Source organism: Montipora capricornis, chromosome 9 (genome assembly GCF_036669925.1).
Source record: "Montipora capricornis isolate CH-2021 chromosome 9, ASM3666992v2, whole genome shotgun sequence".
In the NCBI taxonomy this organism is placed as follows: domain Eukaryota; kingdom Metazoa; phylum Cnidaria; class Anthozoa; order Scleractinia; family Acroporidae; genus Montipora; species Montipora capricornis.
The window spans coordinates 33,978,110-34,003,109 of NC_090891.1; the positions used below are offsets into that span (position 1 = coordinate 33,978,110).

The 25,000-nt window shown below is 35.1% G+C and overlaps 1 protein-coding gene across 1 annotated transcript in view; it reads right to left on the minus strand.

Annotated features, from left to right (window-relative positions):
• LOC138016471 (serine/threonine-protein kinase DCLK1-like) overlaps nucleotides 1-19,275 on the minus strand; it is a 42,688-nt gene extending 23,413 nt beyond the window's left edge. The window contains 14 exon segments of the mRNA XM_068863605.1: nucleotides 1-27; nucleotides 1,205-1,262; nucleotides 1,701-1,812; nucleotides 4,910-4,939; nucleotides 8,752-8,792; nucleotides 9,265-9,302; nucleotides 9,705-9,745; nucleotides 9,843-9,864; nucleotides 10,357-10,421; nucleotides 10,953-10,997; nucleotides 11,610-11,717; nucleotides 16,110-16,209; nucleotides 18,611-19,228; nucleotides 19,231-19,275. The exon segment at nucleotides 1-27 is cut by the window's left edge and continues 93 nt beyond it. Coding sequence (XP_068719706.1) covers nucleotides 1-27; nucleotides 1,205-1,262; nucleotides 1,701-1,812; nucleotides 4,910-4,939; nucleotides 8,752-8,792; nucleotides 9,265-9,302; nucleotides 9,705-9,745; nucleotides 9,843-9,864; nucleotides 10,357-10,421; nucleotides 10,953-10,997; nucleotides 11,610-11,717; nucleotides 16,110-16,209; nucleotides 18,611-19,228; nucleotides 19,231-19,275 — 1,350 coding nt within the window.
• Nucleotides 19,276-25,000: the final 5,725 nt, after the last annotated feature.

A 25,000-nucleotide genomic window follows, 5' to 3' on the forward strand; every position in this document is an offset into this window, starting at 1 on the left:
ACTGATTTCATTTTCTACCATATGCTCCTTAAAAAACAATAGGCAAAAAATATTAAAAACTCACTGACAAATCACAACCAAACAGGAGCTTAAGGGACTGATAACGTACAGAGGGCGGTCGAAGAGCAGTAACAGTGCCACAGGTGAAACAGTAACTGCAACAGATCTTATTTTTCCCTTACAACAGTGGTGCTCTACCCTGCAGGTCACGGGTTCAATTCCCACCCTGGTCAGAGTTTTTCTGTCCTTGTGTGGGTCCAATTCCATAAGTAGGGCTGATACTGACATGGTTTATATGGGTAGAAAACAGCACTTCATATTACCCTACAATAGTTAATTCTGTTGAAATATTAAGTGCCATACCGCCAACGTTTGCAAAAACATAACCCTTCCTTATTTTTACCTTGCTTAACTGCCTTGCGATTTAACATGACATGGCTGTTAAGATTTTTTTTCACTGCAGTTAGGAACATTACTTAAGCAGTAATGAAACAGGAAAGCCTGCAAAAAATTAGGCTTAAACAGGATTTGAACTCATTCCTTTTACGATACCCGTTCAGTGCTCTACCAATAATGAGCTACAGTATCAAGAAAACTGGAAGATATGGTCATTTTGTGACTTTCTATATATTAGAGTTACATGTATGAACATTACTTTTAAAGTAGTAAAAAAATCTCAACATCCTTTGTTTTGCAGTTCAGAATTAAGTCTTTCAAACATGAAGTCTCTTTATATTGACATCCTCAGCAGGTTTATTACAAAATCATAAAATGACCATCCCCACGTTAGGTCAAGAGCTCCATCGGTAGAACACTGCACTAGTATCTCAAAGTTCACGGGTTCAAAATTGTTCAAGAAACATTCATAACTGTGATGATCTAACAACCTAAACAAGCGTTTTTTTCCTGCAGTTCTAAGATATGTCCTCTTCAATGTGCAAAGTTGTATGAAATTCCATTATTGTCTGTACTCTGAGACATGAGTGATGTTGAAGTTGAGGAAAAGAGCAAGGGGACCACTTCGTGATGCTTATTGAAGTCCTTGTTCATCATCTAATCACATGCATTTCAGAACATATGTGGACTCATAGTTTTTCAACTGGTCTCCCACCAAAGCATTTTTATTACCTGCTAGCAATCCACCCACTACTGTTGATAATACTTAGTCTACTACATTACACATTTTTTATGACAAGAAACTCACCTTTCCTTTTACTTTAGCTTTACTAATTATTTTTAATGCATATTCTTTATTTGTTTTCCTAAAAAAAAAAAAAACCAGATTGTTAAACATTGATAGACATTACGAACACCATCACGTTTTCAAAAAACAATCACAAAAAACAAAACATTTAAAAATGCAAATAATAATAATAATAATAATAATAATAACAATCATAACAATAACAATAACAATAACAATAACAATATCTAGCAAATCAATTTTTATTCTTTTAAGTCATTTTCATTTAAAGGTTGCTTAACCATTATATGACAGGGCAAGTACAAAAATTGGACCAGATCAAGTGAAAAACAGTTTTCTAAGCCAAAATCATTCGACATTTGCCCCAATTTCCCCATGGTTAGCTTAAAGATTAGGGCTAAGGTGATTTCTTGAGGCCTTATTATTTTTAAAGTCAATCCAAGGTGAGCAATCTGAGTTGTTCCGGTCCTACTTTTGTACAACACCTGTGCAATACCTATTTTTGCATTCCCTAACAACAGCAAAGTTTCCATCTCCGATAACTTTTCCTATCCTGTAAAAGCCATGTACAGATATTCTCTCCCTCTTCATTTTCTTTGGATCTTTTACTGCAAAGAAAACAAAGATGTACCTATAAAATCACTTGACCAAAGCACTAGGTATTTCTGTTAAATTTCTTTGACAGTATTATAAAAAAGTGAGTCCAACCATAACAATGAGCTGCACAAACAATGCAAAGGGAAATTCAGTCTATCAGGAACACGTTCTATCTGGGAAAGGTGGGTTTTATGGCAATATTCCACTGAACCATCCCATCATTCACTGCTTGAAATGTAAGCTCTTATGGGATTTGGTACTACTCTAAATACCGTAAAGTTCTTGAGTGAAGAAAAGTACCACATGTTATACCTCTTCACACAAAAGAACCCTGGTGTGAAACACGTTATGAGAGCTGTGCCTGATAAGTCCAAAATTCACAAGAATTTGGAGTTGCACGTACACCTTATGTAATCATTTTAAATAAAGATCTTAGTAGGTTCATGTATTAAATGACACAAATACCAGGAACAAAACAAAATGTCAGCTGTTAATATTTCTGGTCAAAAAAAAAATTTCCAGGAAGAACGGTTAGGGTATAGAAACACATTAAAATATTATTAATAGCAATTGAAGGGTTGCCACATCCATGTGACAGAATTTAAATGTAGGTGTCCAAATGTAGTGAAGTAGATATGAATATAATAAAATTATCAGACCTGTCATTTAAAACACAGTAGTGTATTTAATTTTCATTTATCCTTATCCTCCTTTGAGCTGCCACTGGTTGGAGAAAACAATCAATACTTGTAGCCTTAATATTATTTGTCCAAAAGACTCTTATGAATTCATGCTTTTATGTTCACAGGAACTAGTTTTAAAATGCAGGTGGTCAACACCACAAAAAGACAAAATAAAATTGAAAGAACAAAACCCAATCCTTCTTTTGTGTCATCTCAAAAGAGAAAATGTGAAATTCATTTGTCTGCTAAGTAGGAGGATGACATTCTAATCTTATCTTGTTTGAGCTTTGAGGTACTTTTATTAAATACCACAGGAAAGGTGCTCTCAATAGCAAAGGAACAACCAATTAAAAAACATGTTATTGAAAGATATGAAACACCTGCCAATTTACCGGAACTTAGAAATGCTATGTTACATAGAATATGCATGTCTGTTCTTCAACATTCACTTCCCCAATATTGCTTTTTCCTGATATAATGTATTACTTTCAACATGCACTCACATTTTTTGTCACAAAATATTTTCTGTTCAAGCAATCTACCTTCCATTCATTGCCATGAATATTCAATCACACCTGCAGCAATATTACCCCAAGGGTTTCTAATTTAGTTCTTTCCTTTTTTAGATTTTTTAGGAAACACTTCGCCAATGTTGATTTACAACGTAACAGGTTTTGTTTGAGCCACATCTTATAATGTAATTAACAAACTTGTTTGTGACAAATATAATGTAAAAAAAATCAATCGGAGGAAATGGGGAATAAGGAGGAGAGCAAAGCAATAATTTCAAATGTATGCAAACAAAAAGATGCAAAAGATTGGTCACTAACAACAAAATTAAACAAAAAGGCGATTGGTTTTAGATTTCACTGCTATTTGATTCCTTTTAAATAAAAGCAATCAGGGTGAAGCAAAAAAAATGCTTTGGATAGCAATGTTTCTGGAAATGGTCGCAGTAATGGAAAATACAGGAGAAGCAAAATTCCGAATTTCCCCATCACCCTATAGCCCAGAAAAAAAAGAGCTTATTTCCCTCAAATTTTTATCATTTTCATTTTTCACGACAGTGACAGACCAAGAAAAACTGAAGGTAAAGAAGTGACACACAGAGAATGGAGCATCAATCCCCGTTTATTTCACTACTGGCTAAAAACACTGATAATACAATGCAAGTTTCAAAGCTTAAACAAAATTTACAGTAAACAGGTGTTCATCGTCTAAGTTAAGGAGTTTTAAAGAGAGTTTAACCTGACTTTATGTGGGAATTAATCCTTGTGGACCATAAAAAACAATATTTTTCTTGAAATTTAAAGCTGTTTACAATGACTGCTTACACCAAAATGAAATGTAGAGAGAAATAATATTATTGCATGTTAAAAATTCAACACCAAAATGTTAAAAGTAGCTAAGGGAAAATTTACAGTGCTACAATGAATTAATTCAAGTTAAAACTTAAGAAACAAGTCTCTTTCCCAAATCAAGAAATGAAGTATGGTTTCTTGAAATGGGCCTTTAGTAATATTTTTTAATGGAGTGAAAATTAAATATTGCAAAATTTGCAACTATTTCACTGCACGCTTTAATTAATATTAGTTATGCCATTTTTCCAATTTTCATTCATGGGTTCCCATGCTTTGTGTTTTTAAAGTACACATCAAGAGCTTTTCAATTTATTATTCCACTGGAATTTGATTATTTTATCATCTCCAGCTTAAGTTAATTATCTTTTAGACTTTCTAAATGATTTAGCACTTAATAAAAGTGGTGACAGGCATTTCACTCAAATAGATCGTTCCATTTTTTCCTGCTCATGAAATCCTTACTCGGGGTGATTGACAATAATTTGATCATTTTTACTAAGCATTAATTTTAGTAACAGAAGCATGCAACAAGTATATCCCACAAAAGCCCTCTTCAAAATGATTAATCAATAATATTAATGTTTAACAATGCAGTTATTTTGTTCAGTGAATCAGGCTTCTGATTCCACAAGACTTAAGGAATAAGCAAGGAGCTCCAGCTATTCAAATGGTGCATCCACGCCAGATTCAATGCGCTCTGCAGAAGAAGAAGCATATGACATTTAAAGTTTAGTCCTTCAGTTTTTCTTAATACTTTTATTTATATCAGTGTGCATTCCAAATCTGAAGACAAAAACACATTGACATCTGACTTATTGGACCAGTTTTACTTCACAGGTGACAAATCTGTCAAGTTAATGAAAATTTCAAATACCAACCAATTGATAAGGGCTAAAGGATTTAAACAAAAGGCCAAGACCAAGTAGAGGATACGTTGACCTGTTTACCATAACCATAAAATCTGACGGCAGGCTTCAATGTGTTTTTGTCTTCACTGTGTGCAACATGGGGAAGAAAACTAAGTTAAGCAGGTTCCCAAAAAATTAATGATTTGCCACTGGTACCTGTTCGGAACCATGCATGCATGTTTGTTACTGCAAAAAAAAACCAATTTTATTAAAATCAAAAGCAAGTTTTCTGTTCCTTCTCACAAAATCCCAGTCTTACACTAAATAACTTTTTCCTTGAAACCTCCACTATGATAATGTAAAGTTCTGGAATTTCTATTTTTGAAGTGGTGTCACAGACATTTCTTGCAAGTACTTTCCAATAAAATGTTTGCAAACTCGGATTTGTTTCAGCTGATTTGGAACCAAAGGATTAGGTATCACAATTTTATCAGCCGTACTAATGAACGTACTAAAACTTACTTTTGTCTTAAATGGAAAAGGGCTGTATGTGACGTAAAACTGGCCCAATAATTAATATCCATGGGGTCTACTGAAAGTGTAGGTTTGTGTAAAGAGGGGGGGGGGGGGGGAGTGACGGAGGGGAGAACAGGAGAGAGAGGAGCTCCTTGCTAATCTTAACACAAAGATAAGTATACAATTTTAAGATGGAAATCAGCCTTTTACTAAAAGACATCGCGTAAAGATTTATATGCCTTAGCGAAATCAACAACAAGCAACGATGGGAAGGGAAGCATTGAGGAAAAAGTCCAGTAAGTGAACTAAAAAAAATGGAAATAAGACTAGAGCAGCTAGAAGAATCAACACAAAATTATCTGATCTGAAGCAAAGTCAGTTGCGATCAAAGTGCAAAATCAACCATTTTGAATGAAAATGTTTATCTTGTTTGTATTGTAAACCTATTCACCTGCCCAATATGTAACAATCACATTCCTTGATTTCTTACAAAAGCATTTTTTGGCAAGATATTTTTCATTTGAAAAATCCAGTGATTTGTACTTCAGTATCTTTTACATGTATCATGGTTGTTTAGCACAGACAGATAAATTTTTACCAGTTTCTAGTTGATGAACTTGATCAATTGGGAGTGGGGTAAACCATATCAGGAATGCTTTTTTGGCTGGGAGTGAGTACATTTTTCTGTTAAAAACAGTTCAACAGTAATGTTCCCCTTCCCCAAATAATAAAGTACTACACACCAGACACAAGCCCATAAGCTGTGAAACATGCTCCATCAATTTGTTTCAGTCATGCTTTTAGTGTGTGACAGCCACAGTACGATGGACAATTTAACGTGTTACAGATTAATTTAATGCCATTAGAAATGTCAAGCATTTTTATTTGAATGTTGTAGAAATGACAATCAATTGTAATACCACTGCACAATAAAGTAATAACTTTCTGTTATGTGACACAGGTATATAAAGGTTATTGGTTTGAACATTTGATGAAATAAAGGGTTAGTCATGACAAAGATATCATTTAAATACCACCATTAAGCTTGTAAACCTTAATTTAATTTTCCATTCTTAAGACAATGTTTGCCTGTCACACACTAAAAGATTTGCCATTGTTAACAGCAGATTACATGATCTGGGGTTAAAAAATGAAAAACAAAACAAAATAATAACAAAGCAATTCCTCCAAAAAAATTTTATTGATAAAATAAAATTTATATTATTTACAGATTGAATACACTAGAGTTAAGTCATTTTAGAACACAAAAGGGAATCTTTTCAGTTTACATTTCACAATTTTTTTACAGTTTACCTTTTTAAACTCGATACTCATCTATTGTTTTTTTAAAGTTCTGCTTTACATACATACATACTTAATTGACCGCTCCCCATAGGGGCTTTTCAGGGCCTATGAAACACAATCAACGAAACGACAGAACACAACAACAACTGTTAAGAATCCCAACTGGCCGGAGGCAAACCAGTTGGCTATTTACAAGTGCAGCTCGGAAGTTGAACCAGGGACTACCAGGAACAAATTCAACGAGTGGCCAGAGCGGGTCTTGAACCCGGGATCTCCGGATCTCAAGGCTTTAAATCCTCATCACATACCCTAAAGAGACTCAGTTTTCACTGCCCACACTTAATTTTCTTTAAGCTACTGTATGTTCCTTTCATAACAAATTAATTTAATCACTAATTCCATCACCTTTGAGCCAAAGATGGTGTCCTGTGACCTGTCAGACAACTCAAAAATTTCATGTACTGCACACACAATTCTAAGACTTAAAACCAACCCTAACTCCAAAATCATGCCAATTAACATTTCCAAAACGCACTCAAATTATTTTAAATAATCCATAACTGTGATTTAGTAATTAACACTTCGTTAGTTGTACTCTTGACTGGTTGTGTCTGAAAGATGAGGGTATCATAATACATGTAATATTATTTTCCCTTAATTTGTGAGTAACTGACAAATTCTAAGAAACCAGGAAAACAATGTGCTCATATAGAAAACTGTACAATGTTATGAAAAATGACTTTTGCATGCTGTTGACTAAAGAAAGTCAAAATTTGATCTGCTGAGAGCGAGTCATTTGTTGACAAGACATCATCAAAGATGCCCAAGGCCACAGAATCTATATTCAAATGATTTTTTTAGAATGCTGTAAAAAGTTAACCATTCGTAAACTCTGTGATTATTTCCAGTCAATGTGAACAAAATTACCCTGCATAAGATTACACCAAAATACAAATTTGGAGAGAAGTTACTGTGAGCAACTTTGCTCCTTTACTTCTGACTAGCTGACACAACATGTTGTGTTATCTTTTTTGTTTCTTCTGTTTGCTGACAAGTCTATATCACTTTTAGACCTTTTCTTCAAAACACGTGGTAAGCTGTCTGGCTGAGAAATATTTTCATAATCCCTACACAGGTACTGAGAAATGGTGTAATGTGTTGAGGGATATGTTGCTGCCTCACCCAAACTGTCATTTTCAACACTTTGCAAACAGTTTACTCTCTCTTCAAGCTTCTCTAAAGCCTCTTGCAATTCTACAGTTAGGTTTTTCAATTCTCTATTTTCTTGCTCTAATTGCAATATTGTAAATCTTTCATGAAGATCTTCTGCCCGAAGATGATTTAGCTCTGCATCTGGCAAACTTAATGTCCGGTGTAGTTTTTTCTTGGGTCCTATAACTTCCTCATATGATTTATCATTTTCTGAATGTAATCCTGAGTCTTCGTCTTCAAACTTTGAAAACAATGAAGGAGTATTTGACCGACTATCAAATGGAGAAGAAAACTGACTTCCAAGGGGTGAGGTTGGCTGGCTGCTATATGGTGTGTTCATTTGACTGCCAGAAGGTGTAGTCCCTCTACTAATTATTAATTCTATTTTTTTATCTGGTTCAGACTCATAATCACTAAGCCACACAGTGGAATAAAACTTGTTGCTCGTGGAAGGGGCAGTCTTTGCTTTTTGTTTCCTAAGGACTTTCTTCGGAGCTCCTTTTCTCCAAGCTGTGTAATGCATTAAAACTTGTCTGAGTATTACAAGTCTGAAACCCACAAGCCGAAATGAAAAATGTAGACGTACATTTGACATTTACAAAAATTCTAAATTACGGGTTTGTTGTTGTGTAAATACATTATGCAAATGAACCATGCCAGTTCATAAATTTAAACTGCTCTTCATGGCAAATTTTTCAGTTTAGTAACCTTTTAAATTGTGTGACAGGTTAACATTGTTCTTTAGACTAGCTACTAGAATGTTTAATTGTTTAAATTTAAATTGTATCCAGCAACTATACATTGTTACATCAAGTTATGTCTGTTATAATACATACACAGAGAGCACCAATGAAATTAACCAAATTAAAAGTGAAACAAAGAGTTTCCTTAGATAGTTCAATTCCAAATTTCTTCTTTCTCATATAAGTTTCATGCATAATTGCCCAATATCCTTGTTCCCCTGGTGTCACTTATTCATCCAAATCCGTGATCTTTAGTATCTTTTACTTTTGTTTAATTCTTACCTGCATCTGGGGACTCCTTCTCAAACACATGGGCAGGATATCTGTTTTTTAAAAAAAAATCTCTTTTGCCATTTTTTTTTCAAAAGACACCAACACAGTAAAGAATATTTAATAATACAATCATAGTTAATGGAGGTGTTACAATATGGCCATTCTTCAAAAAGCAACAGAAAATTTTGTTTCCTGAAAAATTCACATAAATTTCAAAAAATAATTGAAAAATTGAGTGAGTGGCAAAAGAGCATTAGTTTACCCACTTCTCTCTAATGACAGATGATCTTATTTGTCAACTGGGGGCATTCTAGGTTGCCTGAAGTGTCAATGGGTCAATTAAATTAAGTTTAGCAAAGGTATGAGAGACAATTTATTGATTACTTGAAAATTAAATTTTCCTTTAAAGAGGCAGAAATGGTGTAACACAAAAACAGGAAGTAAATGTTTTTTGCTAAAATTATAAAAATACTACAATAAATAAATTATTTAATTCAATCTCCCACATAGATTCAAACTTACAACTCTTCATTTGGATGACCAAGGCCAGTGTTCGGAGTCTACACATAAGAATACAAAGCAATGAGTAAAAATGTGTAGCATTGATCATGATAATTCTTATAACTTATTCTAGAGAAATTGGTTTCTGGCAGCTGCACAGAGTAGGTCAACCACCATTTTCAGCTCTGGACAAGTTCAATTTAAGAGTTTTGTTGAACCAGTCATCAATACAATCAATATTACTGCATTCAACAGATACAAAGCCATGTGGAATGAAAGGTATACATACAACCATTCAAACTGAACACTTAGGATCAAGATATACAATTTGCATAATTTGTTACAAAAACAGGACTGTAATCACAGGTTCAAGATCAAACTTTTTCTCCGCCTCTTGAGATAAAATGAAATTTGCAACCATTGTCCTTCTTTTATTTACCCTAACCATTTGATTTACTAACCCTTCTGCCAGATGATCCAGGTGGTGATTTGACACTAGCTGCTGTTCAAGAAAAATTCAACTGTTAGATACAGCAACAGCATTAACAAGAAGAAACAAACTACTAAAATTGATAATAACTGCCCTTAAAAATACTTACATCTTGAGCTGCGTCCGTTAACCTAGGAAACAAAGTTTCAAATAAATAAACAGAGAGTATAATAATTATTAATACCAATAATTAACAACATTATTGTCGATTAGTCAATCTTGCCAGCTTCTTTAAATTTCAATCCTCAACTGATACCTATTTGATGAAATGGTATATGAAATGAATCATATATGAAATGCAGATATGAAATCAAGTGAAGCTATGATCATCGCAGTTATGAACGCAATTTTTACAATTGCGTACAGAAGCCTGAAAAATTCAGGACTTCAACTTGTTTTTGAACCTGTGACCTCGCTTGATACCTATTTGTTGATGACAAGTTCCCAAAACAATATTAGTTTCATATTCCAACTATATTGTGAAGTGCAAAAAGAAACCAAGACAACCCATTCATATATTCACTACCTTGCCTTTTAATTTTGGCTTTTGGCACAAATTCGGATGAATAATAATAATCTATACAAAATGTAACACTGGAAAATGTCAAACTAACAAATCATACCCTAGTGGCTGAGTGAGCAGGACTCATTCCTCTATCCATAGCTCTATCCTTGCTGGCACTTTTAACTGAGTAAAAAACATTTCAAGATATTAGGGTTACCAGTAGATGTTAGACAGCAAGATGGCTACTATGGTTATATTCCTAGAGATGCAAAAGCAATTATTTTACTGTTCTACAATTTAATATTGAGAAATTATTAACATCATCTCTTCAATAATTATTAACTTTATCTCATATACATGTACAATGACTTATTTCAATTGTGAAAGTGATGAGATTTTATAAAAATATATATTTAATTTATTCAGATGAGGTTAAAAAAAACATCTTTTTTTAATAAAATGGTCTTGATTCAATTCAGTGTGGTTGGTTGTATTTTTTTTATTTTGCTTACATCACTAAAATTTTCAATTTTTTTCTATTAATAAAAGCACAGTCAATTGTTATTTGAGAGAAATAAAAATTAACGCAAACACCCCACTGAATCGTTCCTGTGCCTGCACCAAGAAATAGAAAAGTCCCATTCTGTTGAAACCTGTTGCTTGGCACTAGTTGGAAATGACATTCCAACCTATTCTTTGTGTTACAAGGTTTACCTGAAGCAGAGCGCCGTACAGGGCGATCACGAGATTGAAGGCTACCTGAAAATATTGATTTGATGTTTAAAGGAAGTATTGATTGTGTCATCGCTACACAACAAGTATCGAATAATTTTATGGAAAGATTCACTTTTATAAAAAAAATCAAAAATTCATAAAAATATAGAAAAAAAATTCTAGCTTTGTAAACAGTTATTTTAAACTTAAGCGAACTTTATGAACAGTCACTTTTTAGTCAACTTAAACATAATGCCCTAACTTGATTGTTTAACGTCATAATTATTGGTTACCCCCTTAAGTATGTTATTGACACATTCATGGTAGCCATCACCAGTTTCTTCAATCTTGCTCATAGTAGAAGCTGGATTAACTATTTCAGATCCTTCTTGTTCTACAGATTGAACTGGAATCACTTTTTTATAAAATGGCCTTTATAGCACAAATGTTACAATTCAATGTGGCTGTATTTTGCTTGCATCACTAAAATGTTTATTTTTTATTTTTAATTAATTAAAGCAAAGTCATTTGTTACTTGAGAGAAATAAAATACTGAACCGTTCCTGTGTCTGCACAAAGAAAAAGAAAAGTCCCATTCGTTTGAAACATGCTGCTCTCTTTTGGTTAATTTAATAGTTCCATTTCAGCGTTTTGTACCTGAGTCATTAGAACCACTGTCTCGACGACCACGTGGGGTTCGTAGTGAAGAGGACCTCTTCAGCCCAGATGGCCTCTTGAGATCTCTATATGGTGTAATCTTATAACCTGAAAATATTTTTGGGAAGTTAAAAATAAAATAAGTGTAGTACATGGTGGTCTTTTGTATATTATGTAAAATTGCAATTAAGTACACTGTGTAAAAACCAAAACATTCAAACTTTGCATGCTATTTTAGAATCTCAGTTGCTAATAATGCAAACATGTTAAGGGTGGCACTATTAAGTGTATGTTGCTGAGAGTTTATGACTTTCTTTCCCTGATTGAAGAGGCACTGTACAAACTAAATTGGCAATTTTGCTAATGGTTACAGACCAACTTTATAATGTCAGTGAGCAGGGAATTAAACGCCTTACCTTTTTCTTTTTCTGATTATTACTTCAAAACATGTTTCATCAATTCAGTAAACTAGTTACACAACAATAGGTTTTAAGAACTACTAGCTTCCAGGATGTAGAATGAACTCTACATTCTTCATACTGTGGGAGGAATAGAAGTTTTACTTTCAAAAGATACCTTTGCCTTGAATAAAGTAAAAGAGACTAATGTACATAACAGATACAAAAGAATAAGGTGCAGTGTGAAAATAGTTTTTTCAGTCTCGACTTGCACTTGTAAATGACACCACATTGTACGTAACAGAGTTGCCAGTTTATTACAGCATTTCAAGCAGCTAATTACAAACTGAAACACTATTACAAAATGTTTCCTTAGTAAAGTTGTTCCATTACAGTGCGACGGGCCTTACCGTGGCCACCTAACAAAGTTTTTTAAAACTTATGTGCCAATCAGGGTGAGCGAATTTGATTGACAGTCACCCCTCCTTGCAAAGTTTGCACGGTCAAGCAGTTGAACATTTGAATGGGTTGTTTGAGTTGACGTAAAATGTGAAAGTTTGTTGGGTGGCCACAGTAAGGCGCATCGCACTGTAACATACTAGGTAATAATTTTATAGTAACGGCATTCAATACTTTCATTTGCACACAACTCTCCACAATTTCTGCTTTTTGTCCTCTAAAAATACTTTTTAATTCCTTAAACACCTTTTTCATTCAATTGCCGAAGTTTAGAAACCTTTCATTAAAACTATCACAAACCCATTTTTGTCCCCACTTTTCCATAGCCATTCCCAAACTTTCTCTCTTGGTACATTTAAAAGTTACATTGACAAATTTGTCTGTGTTTGATTATCATGAAGATACCAATCATTTCATTTAGCATTAACAATGCTAAAAATTTTAGTAGCATTTTTTCCAGTATCCTTATAATGACATTCTTTGCACCACCTATTAATTTAATATTAGTTTGTATAAATTTATATTGATATGTATTTTTTGCTTTATTTGTAACCACCCACTGATCATGACATTGGACAAAGAGATACAAATATTATTACCCTAAAATTAATCTCATTTTTTCCACATTCTTCAGTGGAGAGACCAAAAGATGTAATTCTAAAAGCTGTCTATCCAAAGAAACAACATAAAAGAATTTCAAGGTCAATCCATCAATCTCATGTCTAAAATGAAACAACCAAGTGTAGTTAATTGCTGATAAGATTGTCATCCTTTTTTCTGCTATTGTTGAAGTTGATAATGTCAAACCATTTGCCCCTGTCATAACTGGGATAAGGGCAGAATAAGATTGAAAAGCTATCAAAAATATTATTTTGTCCCGAAGAAACTATTTTAATAATGATTATACTTTCACAAGAAAATAAAGTAAATATTGTCGTCTAAAGAGATACATGAATGTATGTTCTTGTTGGTTGAGCAACATGGCAAAAATAGAAATAATTTGCTAACTTATAATTCCAAGAAAATTCTGACATTAAACATGTAAAATCAATGAAACTAATATAAAAGGGTTTTATTTTCACGACTGAATGCGACTGAAAATATGTGTTCCTCTGCATTGTTGAAAATGAACTTTCTTTTTTCATTTTGATCTAAATTGAGCTAAAACTAAACAAACAAGCTGTGCATATTTTTACACATTCAATGCACTTAAATAATAAAGAAGTTTAAAACTTTTGTTAAACCTCATCAGTGGTGAATGACCAATGAGGCACAACAAAGTAAATAGCACATTACTACAGTTTTACAAGGATTTATTACTCAAGTTAGTGGAATGTATACCAATACTTATTCATTTAGTTCCAGTTGTTTCAACACAATCCTGGACTCTGCATCTGCAAATTCTCAGATCTCTAAATTGGCAGGTGAATAAATTGCTAAAGGTTTTTATAATTTATTGTTTGGAAAAACATCTAAACCTAACATTTTTGTTTTATTATCCGCTTCAAATACTAGCAATTGGGTCTATCTTGTATTTTCCCAATAAAACAAAAACAGGTTGTAAAGACGGCTGTTAAGCAAACCAATATATGGAGGTTAAAAATAGAGGCAAAGAGTTCCTTAAATCTTGAACCAAAGCTGATATGACAGTTCATAAATTTGTTATAATATAAATGAATATGAGGTTGAAAACGTAATTAAGCTGCTTTAAATTAAAGCAATAAGAATAAAAGAGCACTTAAAATATTGGAATAATATGAAGCTTTGTATATATTACATGAGTATGAATACCAGTAATATTGATATAACAAGTCTGATAAATACATCTAAAAATAGTTTTTCAACTTGCTTCCAATGTAATTTAGTCAACAAACATTAGTCCAAATGCCTGCCCCATAATTAACCTTACTTTACTATCAAAATAAAAGTTCAATTTATCATAATCTTTTTGACCGTTATTGAGGTAACAACACATCTCATCTAACTTGCACTTCTAAACTGAAACCTCTTGATTTCAGCACCAAAGAATGTCATGTTTCTTTCTCAAGGCAAACTTCAGCCAAACCAATAATTCGAGGTGCTGTTTTATTCATGAAAAATCCTGAGATGAGATGAGATTTGATGCACACATCTAGAACTAGTATGGTAAAGTATTATAAAGAAGCTAATATGCATCCATCAGAAATGGAACAATAACTCCTGTCATAAAAACTGCCATTATCCACGACCATCTTAAGAAAGAACTGTTTCAAGAGAGTCCACAGGAGAAAGGTTTAATGACAATGGCTTGAGATCCAGTTTGTTGACAGGGTCCACATCATCCATTTGCTTGTCAGCACTAAAGAGCATCATTGGTCGCACAGACGCAGTTGGCTTACTATCGTTCACTCCCTGACTTTGATTCATTTTTTCATTGTAAATATAAATATAGTAGCCATGACGACCTTCTGGATTTCCAGTGTCAGAATCTTCTGAAGATGACTTTTGGAAGGGCATAGTCTTTATTTCTGGAGGGTTTGGTCTTGGTCTTCCTCTGATTGCAACAGGAGTATCAGAACCTGCCTTTGGTCTGATAGGGACAGGTTTGTCCGAACCAGCTCGCTTCTTTGCTGGTCTAAGGGTTCCAGTACCTTTTACTTGAGGCATCAGTGATTTACGAGAAAACTCTAATGGCATGCCTATAGCAGATTTGGGTCTGCTTGAAGCAGCAAGGCTTCTCGATGACCTTGGTGTTGTCTTCGGTGAGGGTGGAAACAATTGTCTTGAAGAACAAGGTCTGGGAGATACAGATCTTGTTCTGCGTGGTGCTGGCCTGGGTGTTGTTAAATTTGACATGGAAGCTGCTAAGATGCAGTGCAAGTGAACTGTAAACGTCTTTTCTGGTGGAGGGGGCTCAGGTCGCAGGCCAGGAATATAGGAATAAATTTCTGACACTGGTGCATAACGCCAAGGTGGGCGGTACCCTGGGATTGGAAAGAAGCACCCAGTTTTAATATAATTTTATTTTGCAGAGTTAACAAAGCAGATTCAATGTTCACTGTTTGCCATCGTATAAGCGAGCTCAAGTGAAACCCATTTCCTGGCCTGCGCTGAGCCTCTTTACTGGGCAATAGAATAGGGACCATCTGTCAGTTGAAAATTATCAATTATCATCGCCCAATGATGGACACTTTGGACACATACAATCAAGTTATTGTGACTGCGAGTTGCTCCTTTTTTTTCTCGCTTACACGAGAGCCAACTGACTAAAATTAATTGCATTCAACCATCTGATGTTTGTACGACAATGTTACAGGACATAGAGAGCAGCTAGAGGAAGTACATGTGGTCTTTTTCTCTAGATTGTACTGTCATAATTTCCCAGGCCAAGTTGTTAGGACCATGGTAAGGGCTAACCCAGGTCAACAGATTTTAATGGTGCTAAAAACCAGGGTTCTTGCTTGCCGAGACCACTTGGCCTTGTTCAATTCCTGTTCAAAGAATAAAGCTGACTAGTTTCTCTTAAGAAGTTTTTAGGACTTCTGGACATCTTGTAAAGAGACTTCACAGTTATCGCCTTACACTAACACAAGCTAACCAAACATAAATTAAACTCAGCGGGGAATGAGGACGATAAAAACTTGCAATAACTGTGTGTACTTACTCTGCACATCAACATCAAAACCTTCTTCAGGAAACTTTTCATTACTTTGCAGGGCAACAAACATGGTATCATCTCCAAACAGATGCCTCAGCTCTTTGATCTGTGGAGTTTAACAATGCATTTTGAATACCAGTGAATAATTACCATCAATTTAATCCATATGCAGTTATAACTAGATTCAAGAGTTTCTTTAAACAAATTTTGCCATTTGCTGACTGAGGATATTTTGGAAGATTTTTAATCTCTTTTTAATCTAACCCTAACCCTAGCCTAACCTAACCTAACCGTAATCTCCAGAAAAGAATATCACTAATCATAAAGAACATTCTACAAGTATTTTTTTTTTAATTCAGCTGCTCAAGCAACAGCCATGACAATATACTTTGCTGTAAGCACTCACATGAACACCTAACACCCCTTAATTACCTCTCCAACAAGAAAGAAAAATTATGTACATGTACCAAATAAGTGCATACAGAAGGTGCTCTGTATTTTTTTGTAGACCAGATCCTTTCAAATCACATAGATTTTCACTCACATTCATAACTTAAAAGTAAAAGTTTGTCTGATCACCTGCTTTTTATTTTTGCTACCTTTGCATGAAGAAAATGTCATGTTAAGAGTCAAAACTTGAAAATAACATAGTATTGCCCAAATCAAAACAAATACCTCACAGAATTTTCAGTATTTGGGGTATTTCTTATCTTTCAAGATCAAATGTCAAATTTTCTTCCATAAAAGTACTCTCACATAAATGTTGTTTAGCCTCTGAAAATTAAATGTTTTAAATGCTGAAGCAATTAAAAAGACAAGTTTTGCACAGAAAAAGCAAGTGTTTCTCTACAGTGCATAAGACTGCCAATCATTCCAGTAATAATGTTTGTTTGTTCACATAAATATCTTATCCCTGGTGCCATTATCAGACTGGCAGGATTCAGGAGACACTCCCGAGATAAAATGTCAAAGAAACAAACTGGGATTGTCAGGCAAAACCGCAATGAAACTAAACTCAAATATCATTCAGGGACAAGTTTACTGGTCCAGTGTATATTTTGATTTACTTTCAACCACATGTAAAATATATGAAAACAAAGAAAACCACTTGTCATATCTAATGATTCAGATTCACATCAGTTTTTTTTTTGTACTTTTCATTTGTAAGCACTCATTTTAATGATAAAGATAGGTTTAAAAACATGTACGCCTTCCGTCACAATTCAGAGCCCTATAATGAGGTTAGACATAATTTTAAGGTCTTTTACATCTGCTCATAAGGAGTGTTCAAAAACATTACCTGTTTCAATAAAATACACATATAATTCCCGATATCTTAGCTCAGAGCTTTTTCAGAAGCTAAGTCTGGAGTTGAGAAACTATAAAAAGATAAAACACTGAGCTGACACTCGCTGACTTGTTCGTTCATTTTATAATGGTGCAGCTTGCTTCTCGCCACAGAACAAAACTTAAAATTCCTCGAAATACAGTATACTGTATAAAATGAAACTGCTTGTTGTATTATTCCGTGTCCAATGTACTTCTCTAAAGAGATAACACAATCCATGAATGTTAAGTTCCGGAATTACATTTAGAACGGAAAACTCAGCAGGAAAATTCACTAGAATATTCAACACGGAATCTACAAACAAAAGACGCCTATAGCAGCTTCGGAAGCTTGGATATTTTAATTGAGATGACCCATGAAATACTGTATAAAGCACGTAAACAAGCATATTTTGACCCCAAACTGGTCTAGACTCTTTCAACAACAGCCATGATGTCTGCTTAAAGTATTATCGGATAAGAAATACGACCTGTAAAACATATTTCTAGAACAGATGCTTTGAAATATTTGCCTGAGACCAAAGGTATAAATAATGAAAGCGACACTTTTCTCCACGTGGCGACCTCACGGGATGGAAGGAACGTATGGAAACAAATAAATACAAATTGTGCTCTGGAGAAAAAAATTAAGAAAACTGAAAGAAACACTCTCAGCTTGAACAACTTCCTACGAACCGCAAAATATATCACTGATTTAGAGCGCCGAGCAACACGCTTGCCATGAACGAACAACGTAACAAATTCAGCGGGGAGTAATTTGTTCATTTTAATTTACTTGAAGTGTATAGACACTAAATGCACTAAAACCAAACCAAGTAATCCAGATCCGATTTTACAACCTTTCATAATCTGCCTCTCTTTGAAACAATCTGAAAGCCCAAAAGTAAACATCTCCAGAAAAAAATTCCAGCCGCGTGTTGCTTACATTTTCAACACGAGCCTCCTCTCAGTGATCACAAAGGATGCGCTAACCTTCACAGGCAAACATATTTTCAAGGGAAAAACGATCGAGTGCGATGCTCCCTTGCCAAGAAACGAACAAAGACAACGAACCAAAAACTAGAAATAAATTATTAATGAAAAGAGTAACACGGATCCTTGTTAAAAACGTTGAATAAAGCGACCGATGAAATAATGGCCGACAATAATAAACCACGTACCTGCTTTCCATCGACTGTGTGCAGTTTGTCGACTTTTCCTAACGTTCCCTTTGAAGACAGATGGTCTAAAACTTGTTCCAAGCTGACTGCTGTCTTCGCATTAAGTAGCATGGTAACTTTCTTTTGTGGGGGTTTTCCATTCTTTATAACCGTAACCAATTTTGGTTTGATGAAATCTCGACTACCGTCGATTTGATGCGATCCTGAGGAAGCGAGAGCAGATTCTTTCTTAGGGTGTGAGAGCGACCAACACGGTTTTACATTGCCGTATCCATTTTCCACTTCTTTGAAGACATTACAAGAAGAACAGACATAACAGGAACCGTACTGAAGTTCGTTCACATCGGTGATCATCTTGCCTGTTTCAGCGTTAAAAACGTAACGTACGGCGCCAGTCGAAAGTTCGAGCTTGTTTGACAACTCTGCCAGCAGAGCGTCGAACTCTTTATATCGCTCAGGAGAAACGGCTAGTTTAAGACCACTAAAAAATCGATCTCCATTCCTGTAAAAGCGAATTTGTTTGGCGCTGAGACTTTGGTTTCTTCTCAAAAGAGAAGTACGGTTGATTTCCTTGCAGTTGGCGTTTCGCGAATTCGAGCGGCTCAAACCAAGCGAAGGGAAGGAGATCGATCGCGATGGTCGCCGTTCATGGTGCCATTCTCCATTTTTGATCTTTCAAAGACGACTGAAAAAAATTGGAAAAAAAGTCGTTTAATTATTCACATCGCATTTGTCTTAGTTTTCTTGGTGTGACCGTAAAAATGAGTGGTTTTTCGAGCGAAGCAAAAAACGCCACCGCAATACTAGGAGTTACTTACCTTCGGCCGGCGCCCGAGTGATCCTTTCCGCTCCACTCCCAGTGGTTCTTTATCAGTTTGCTAATGCGTTTAGGCCTAAGACTCTGTCCAAGGAAACAAAAATAATAGCCTCATATTGTATTCTAAACTGGTGAGGGCCCAAACACACCTGCACGCTTAAAATTAAGGCCAGCCAGTGTTAGTTTGATGACCGCGAATAATATTTTGACTTGTTCTGGCCATAGAACCCCGCATCGTGATTGGTGGATTGGACATCAAGACAATAAAAAATTACTCCAACCAATCAGAGTTCGTTAGTCACAAAATATATGTACAGAATGGTTAACTGGCTCAAACTTTTCAAGCTCAGTTGCAGAAAAAAAAAATGTTTTCATGTCAATTTTATCCACAGATTTCTATATGACGATGCTAAAGAAAAATGGGAAGTAATCATTGTCTGAAGGAAAGCGACATCAATTATTTATAAATTATGTAGACAAATACGGATATCAGATTTTCCTGCGTTATGAGGCTACTCTTTTGTGTCGATCAACATGATAAAATTACTGTTCTACATTCTGAAGTTATTAGCTTTGAAGAATATTTTAAACAGCTAACAGAAAAGACTGTTTTAAACCTATCGCCTAAAAAATATTTCACGTCTGATTTATTTTTTAGCACCAGATCAGAGATACCTGTATTTAACGAATAAAGTACTAGAAGTTACCAGTACAACACTTTTGCGTTTGCTTTCACCCAACAAAAATTCGAAAAAATGCATCTTTATAAATGGCTTTTGCTCCTAAGTTTCCACGGGGAAAGAAAAACATGTCTATTTAAAATCTTGAGAGGAATGTTCAGTGTTTGACCTGATCACGGTGCACCATATACACCTGCCTTGATAATAATTAGTAAGTCTCATACGAGTAATAAATTCAGCCCCGAGTTGTTCACATTCAGCACCAGAAAACTCCTTAAAAGGCATTTCCCTTTAATGAGATTCAAGCATATCTTTAATCACTTTCAAGGATCGATCACGTTCATCATGTCGGTCAAGTCAGCAGAGAAGTTTTGAAAGTCGGCTTCCTTTCCATTTTTGCATTTCGGCGTCAAGCAATGAAAACGGATTTACTTTTTTTTTTTGGCCCATTAAAATAAAAAAGGATTGAGATTTGTTGTCATTATAGTGTAGCAGAATGGGAATACAAATGTTTCTATGCAGTTCTTGCGGCTTTCATAAATGTTGTACAACGCCGAAGCTACTGCATGTTTAATGCTATCCTTTTTTTTCTTATTGGTATCGTTCAAAACAGAACTCCAGTGAATAATTAGAAAGTAGAAACAACATTTGCTAGGTTTAAATAAACAGTATTTTATAGGATTTTTTACTGGCTTTAAAAAAGCTGCTTTGAGTAACATATTCATGATTCAGATATTATTCCTTTCGACCGCTTTGTTTTATTAACTGACGAGAAAATCATCTCAATTTTCCCTCAAAGTATAATATATCAAAGTGGTGTCCAAGCTAAAAAGGGCCTCAAAATGGTAAATGGAGGGTCTCATTAACTTGCTTAGTTTTTTAAGATAACCTTAGGTGGTTATGTCGGGGTGTGGCAATGTTTATACGAAAATGGCCAATGAATATGTCTCGCCCCATGTCATCGGTTAATCCTTTCTCTTGGACTTCGTCTTATTTCTTATCTCGACTTAACCACAAGCTAACAACACCAACAACAACGGTAAATTAACAGGAAAAATGGGTACTTCTTACGCGCTTAAGTACGCGAGATATTTGCAGACCAAGAAAAGCTGGTTTAGATAAAAGTACATACGTAGCCCATCATGAACGAGTCAGTCAACGCTGGATATAAAATTGGATTATATAGACGTCACGACCTCACAGCACGTCTCTTTTGATTAATTGCTATCTTGAATAGTAATCCTAGCTTATTCTTCTACTCGCATATTCATTATAAGTGCACGGGCTTTCTAAACACCAGCAATATATAAAAACAGTTCCAGACAAGCCCATCTAATTCACACAAACATCAACTGGTATGAACCTTGTCGAGGCTCTTAGTCCGGGTTGTATCTGAGGATCATCTCTGATTCTTTCGCTATGTGAATATATTTTACTGGCAACCGTGTGAAATGGGTAAAGAATTCAAACACACATCTCTCATTTTGAATAACAGCGTTCAACAGGTGCAAATTTGCCTTCTTGGTTACACTCTTTATCGACTCAATTTTTGTTGTCAACAATAACAAATCCGAAAGATCTCATTTCAACATAGTACCTGGCATCACCCTTAAGTTCAACTTTAATAGTACACTCCCTTCAAAAAATATCTTCTTGCAAGTGAAACCAACGCGTTAAATATTTATAAGGGTAACAAAGGGAAATTCGAGATTTAGAAGTAATTATGTTAATTCAAAAGAACTCTTCTTGAAATTATCATAATTTTGGGCTGTCGAGCTCTTCGTTTCGTGATATTTTTGTATTTTGGGCATTTCCAACCTTTCCTAATAAAGCGTGAGTCAACTGATTCTTTGACTGAGAAAGGGAGCGGCCAGCGCCTCTGTTCAGAGCAAAAAGGGGAAGTCATATCATTTGCTCTCATCCTTCAAAGAGTTCACTTAAAATGGACCGTAGCCTAACGGCCATCAACGCAATTCCCGGGCAATGGTATTTACCTTTGTCATACTGAGTTATGGAAAAATACCCTGAACACGCTAGAGTATATTTTTTTCAAAGACCTGCACATTTACACTGTAAATAAAATAATCATGATAACAATGATAATGGTATCAAATAAGTGTGCTGGAAGACGCAGACCATTTGTTGAGTTCAATTATTAAAGATTTTTTAAAATATACCCGTGCTACACAGAAACTATGCCGAAAAGAGCCTTCTTTAAAGAAAATAATCACTTTTGTTTCTTGAATAACTCCTGGCTGTTTGGGCAAGATGATTTCTCTCCCTTGGAATTTCTAATCCATCTTCTGGTGTACTGGATGTAGGGATAGGTCACGGAAATTCTTTGTGATATTGTTAATTTTAGCCATCTGAGAAAGCCTCAATTACTTTGTTCTGGGGATACTGTAGTTATTGTGAAGAAAAGTTTTGTTAACAAATTGAACTTACTAAAGCGTAGTTTTTTTACTCCGTAATATACTCCTAGACTTATAGTATAAGATAATCTTACCCTCTGTATCCTATGCGTTGCCTATATGGGGAAGCTTTATCAACAAGGATGGATTCCTTGCTCTGGAATCTCTACACTGTAGAACTGCTAAGTTAATACATGACCTTACCATACTAGGATAACTAATTATTTTTCTTGACTCATGTTAACAATAATACTAGACGCTCCATGAGCGTACACTGGGTTGCCTGTGGTACGTGTTATTCAAAAGCAGAAGGGACTAAGTTAGATGTAATTGAATTGCAGCGTTCCAGGCAATTTTTTCGAGTCAAGGGTTATTAAGACCATTTAAGGGGTCACCCAGACGTCGTGCCAGCAGATGCCCTTTGGCTCACACGTTCATACGATGAAACAGATCTTCTGAGGTTAAAAACCTGTTTACCAGCCTATTAATCATTTGCCAGAAAGAAAAAAATCCTGTCATCTTTAGAAAAAATAGGCACGCATTGCGTACGTGTGGTAGTTCAGTAACACAGCGCTTTATTCTATATTATCAACTGTCTTCCAGGAGATTCAAGTTGTCTTTGCGTAATATGTAGCTCTAATAGTACACGATATTGTTTTAGTATTGTATATCATTGTAGTGCCATGGTAGAAGTCTTAGGTAAATAGCCCCCTGAGAAGACATGTGGTTACTAGCAAAGTACTAAACCTAGAACGATTGAAGAAAATAAAAGGGAATCGAAAAGCATTGGCTTCCAGGCTGACATGCTGATCATTTTCAAGTTCCGTCACAACTTCTTTACACCACAAGTTTAAGCGTGCTCTCTGAGCGTCCGACAGCTTTGTAAGGGGGTGGGTTAGGGTTAGGGATACCCTATATAGCACTTTGTAGCAGAAGCTAAGGACCGAAAATTCTATTTTAATGCTGAAAAATGCGAACTAATTAAGGTATAGATTTTGTTAGCTTGCTTTACGCAAAACAAATATTGATGCAAAGTAAATAGATATTGATACACAGTTTTTAGGAAGAGCATAAGGAAGTTTTCAGGACGGTCGATCAAGAATAAAATATTTTGCCATCAGCAACAAAATTTACGACATGAAAACAGCATTAAGTTTGAATCCCGAATATAAAAACTTACCATCAGAGAAAAACATTTTGGGAGATTTTTGCTAAGTTGAATTTTGTCATTGTACTTTTGGCTGCACAAGTAAATCGCAAAATCGAAAGTGACATCGAATTCAGCGGGCGCCGTGATCAAGTTACCGCGGCGTGTTTACTCGCGAAACATTGAAGCGTCTGTGTCAAATGATGGCAAGATACCGAGTTTTTGTTTTCGTTAGTTTTCTTTTTCTTTCAAGTGTTATAAAATTTGAGAAGAAATGTGCGAATTCAACACGAAGATCACAATCGCCCAACTCTTGAGGTTGACCATTGTTTCTGCAAAGTCAACACTTTACTCTCCAAGACGAGGTTATTTATCACCAGGTAATTCCATCGTTTTGGAAATAGCAGCTACTTTATTATTCATCAGCGTCAAAACTCTTGGCTGATTTTGGAACTCATTTCGTTGAAACTCAAGGCTAGAGCTGAAGCACGCTTCCAACAGACCATAGTTAATCGTGGGACTGGTTATTAAACCTTATAACTTTCAAAAGCGAGAACAATGTTGTTTCAATCGATGTTGAATTCACCGTGACCCTGCACAATCTTTTGTTTTCGATTCGCACGGGTTCGCAAATTAGTTGTTTAGTTAATCGAAGGATTTAATTGGTTATCGTCTCGAAAAAAGGCATGTTTTGTGCAGGGTCAAGGCCAAAAATACGGACAAAAACATCAAACAAAGGAACTTGTCCAGTTTCATAACCATCTCCATGCATTAACTATGAACAGACCTGTTTATTTTCATGAACCCTTCCTATTTCAATTGCGTGCGTGCAAACAAGACACACAGTCCGTGTCACAAAGCAAATGCAATTAAATAAATTTCTGACAGTTCACATCAAACCCTTTTGGAAAGAACCTGAGACAACAAGCTTTCATTCGAATAATTCTTCACTGTCACATTTCCAATTTTTTTTTACCTTTGCAGAGTTGAGTACAAAATAAATGTAAATTGCCAGACAACTTAGATGCGACTTAAGTACACACTGTGATGCATTCAAGGCGTTCGATTCCTTCAATGCTTGTTAAATCCATAAAAAAAATTGCCATTTGATTTCGGTGTTGTATATAATACCAAGTTAGTAACATATTAGGAACAAGGCTCACTTGATGAGATATCCAACGGCGAAAAACGAAATTGTTGTCGAAGACCATTACTTGTCGCTTTAAAGATTCCAGATATTTATTTTTCACCGCCTGTCTTGTTCATCCAATTGGCGTTCCATTCTTGAGCTCCACGAGGGTATATTTTGTTAAAGATCAACTAAAACGCCATTCG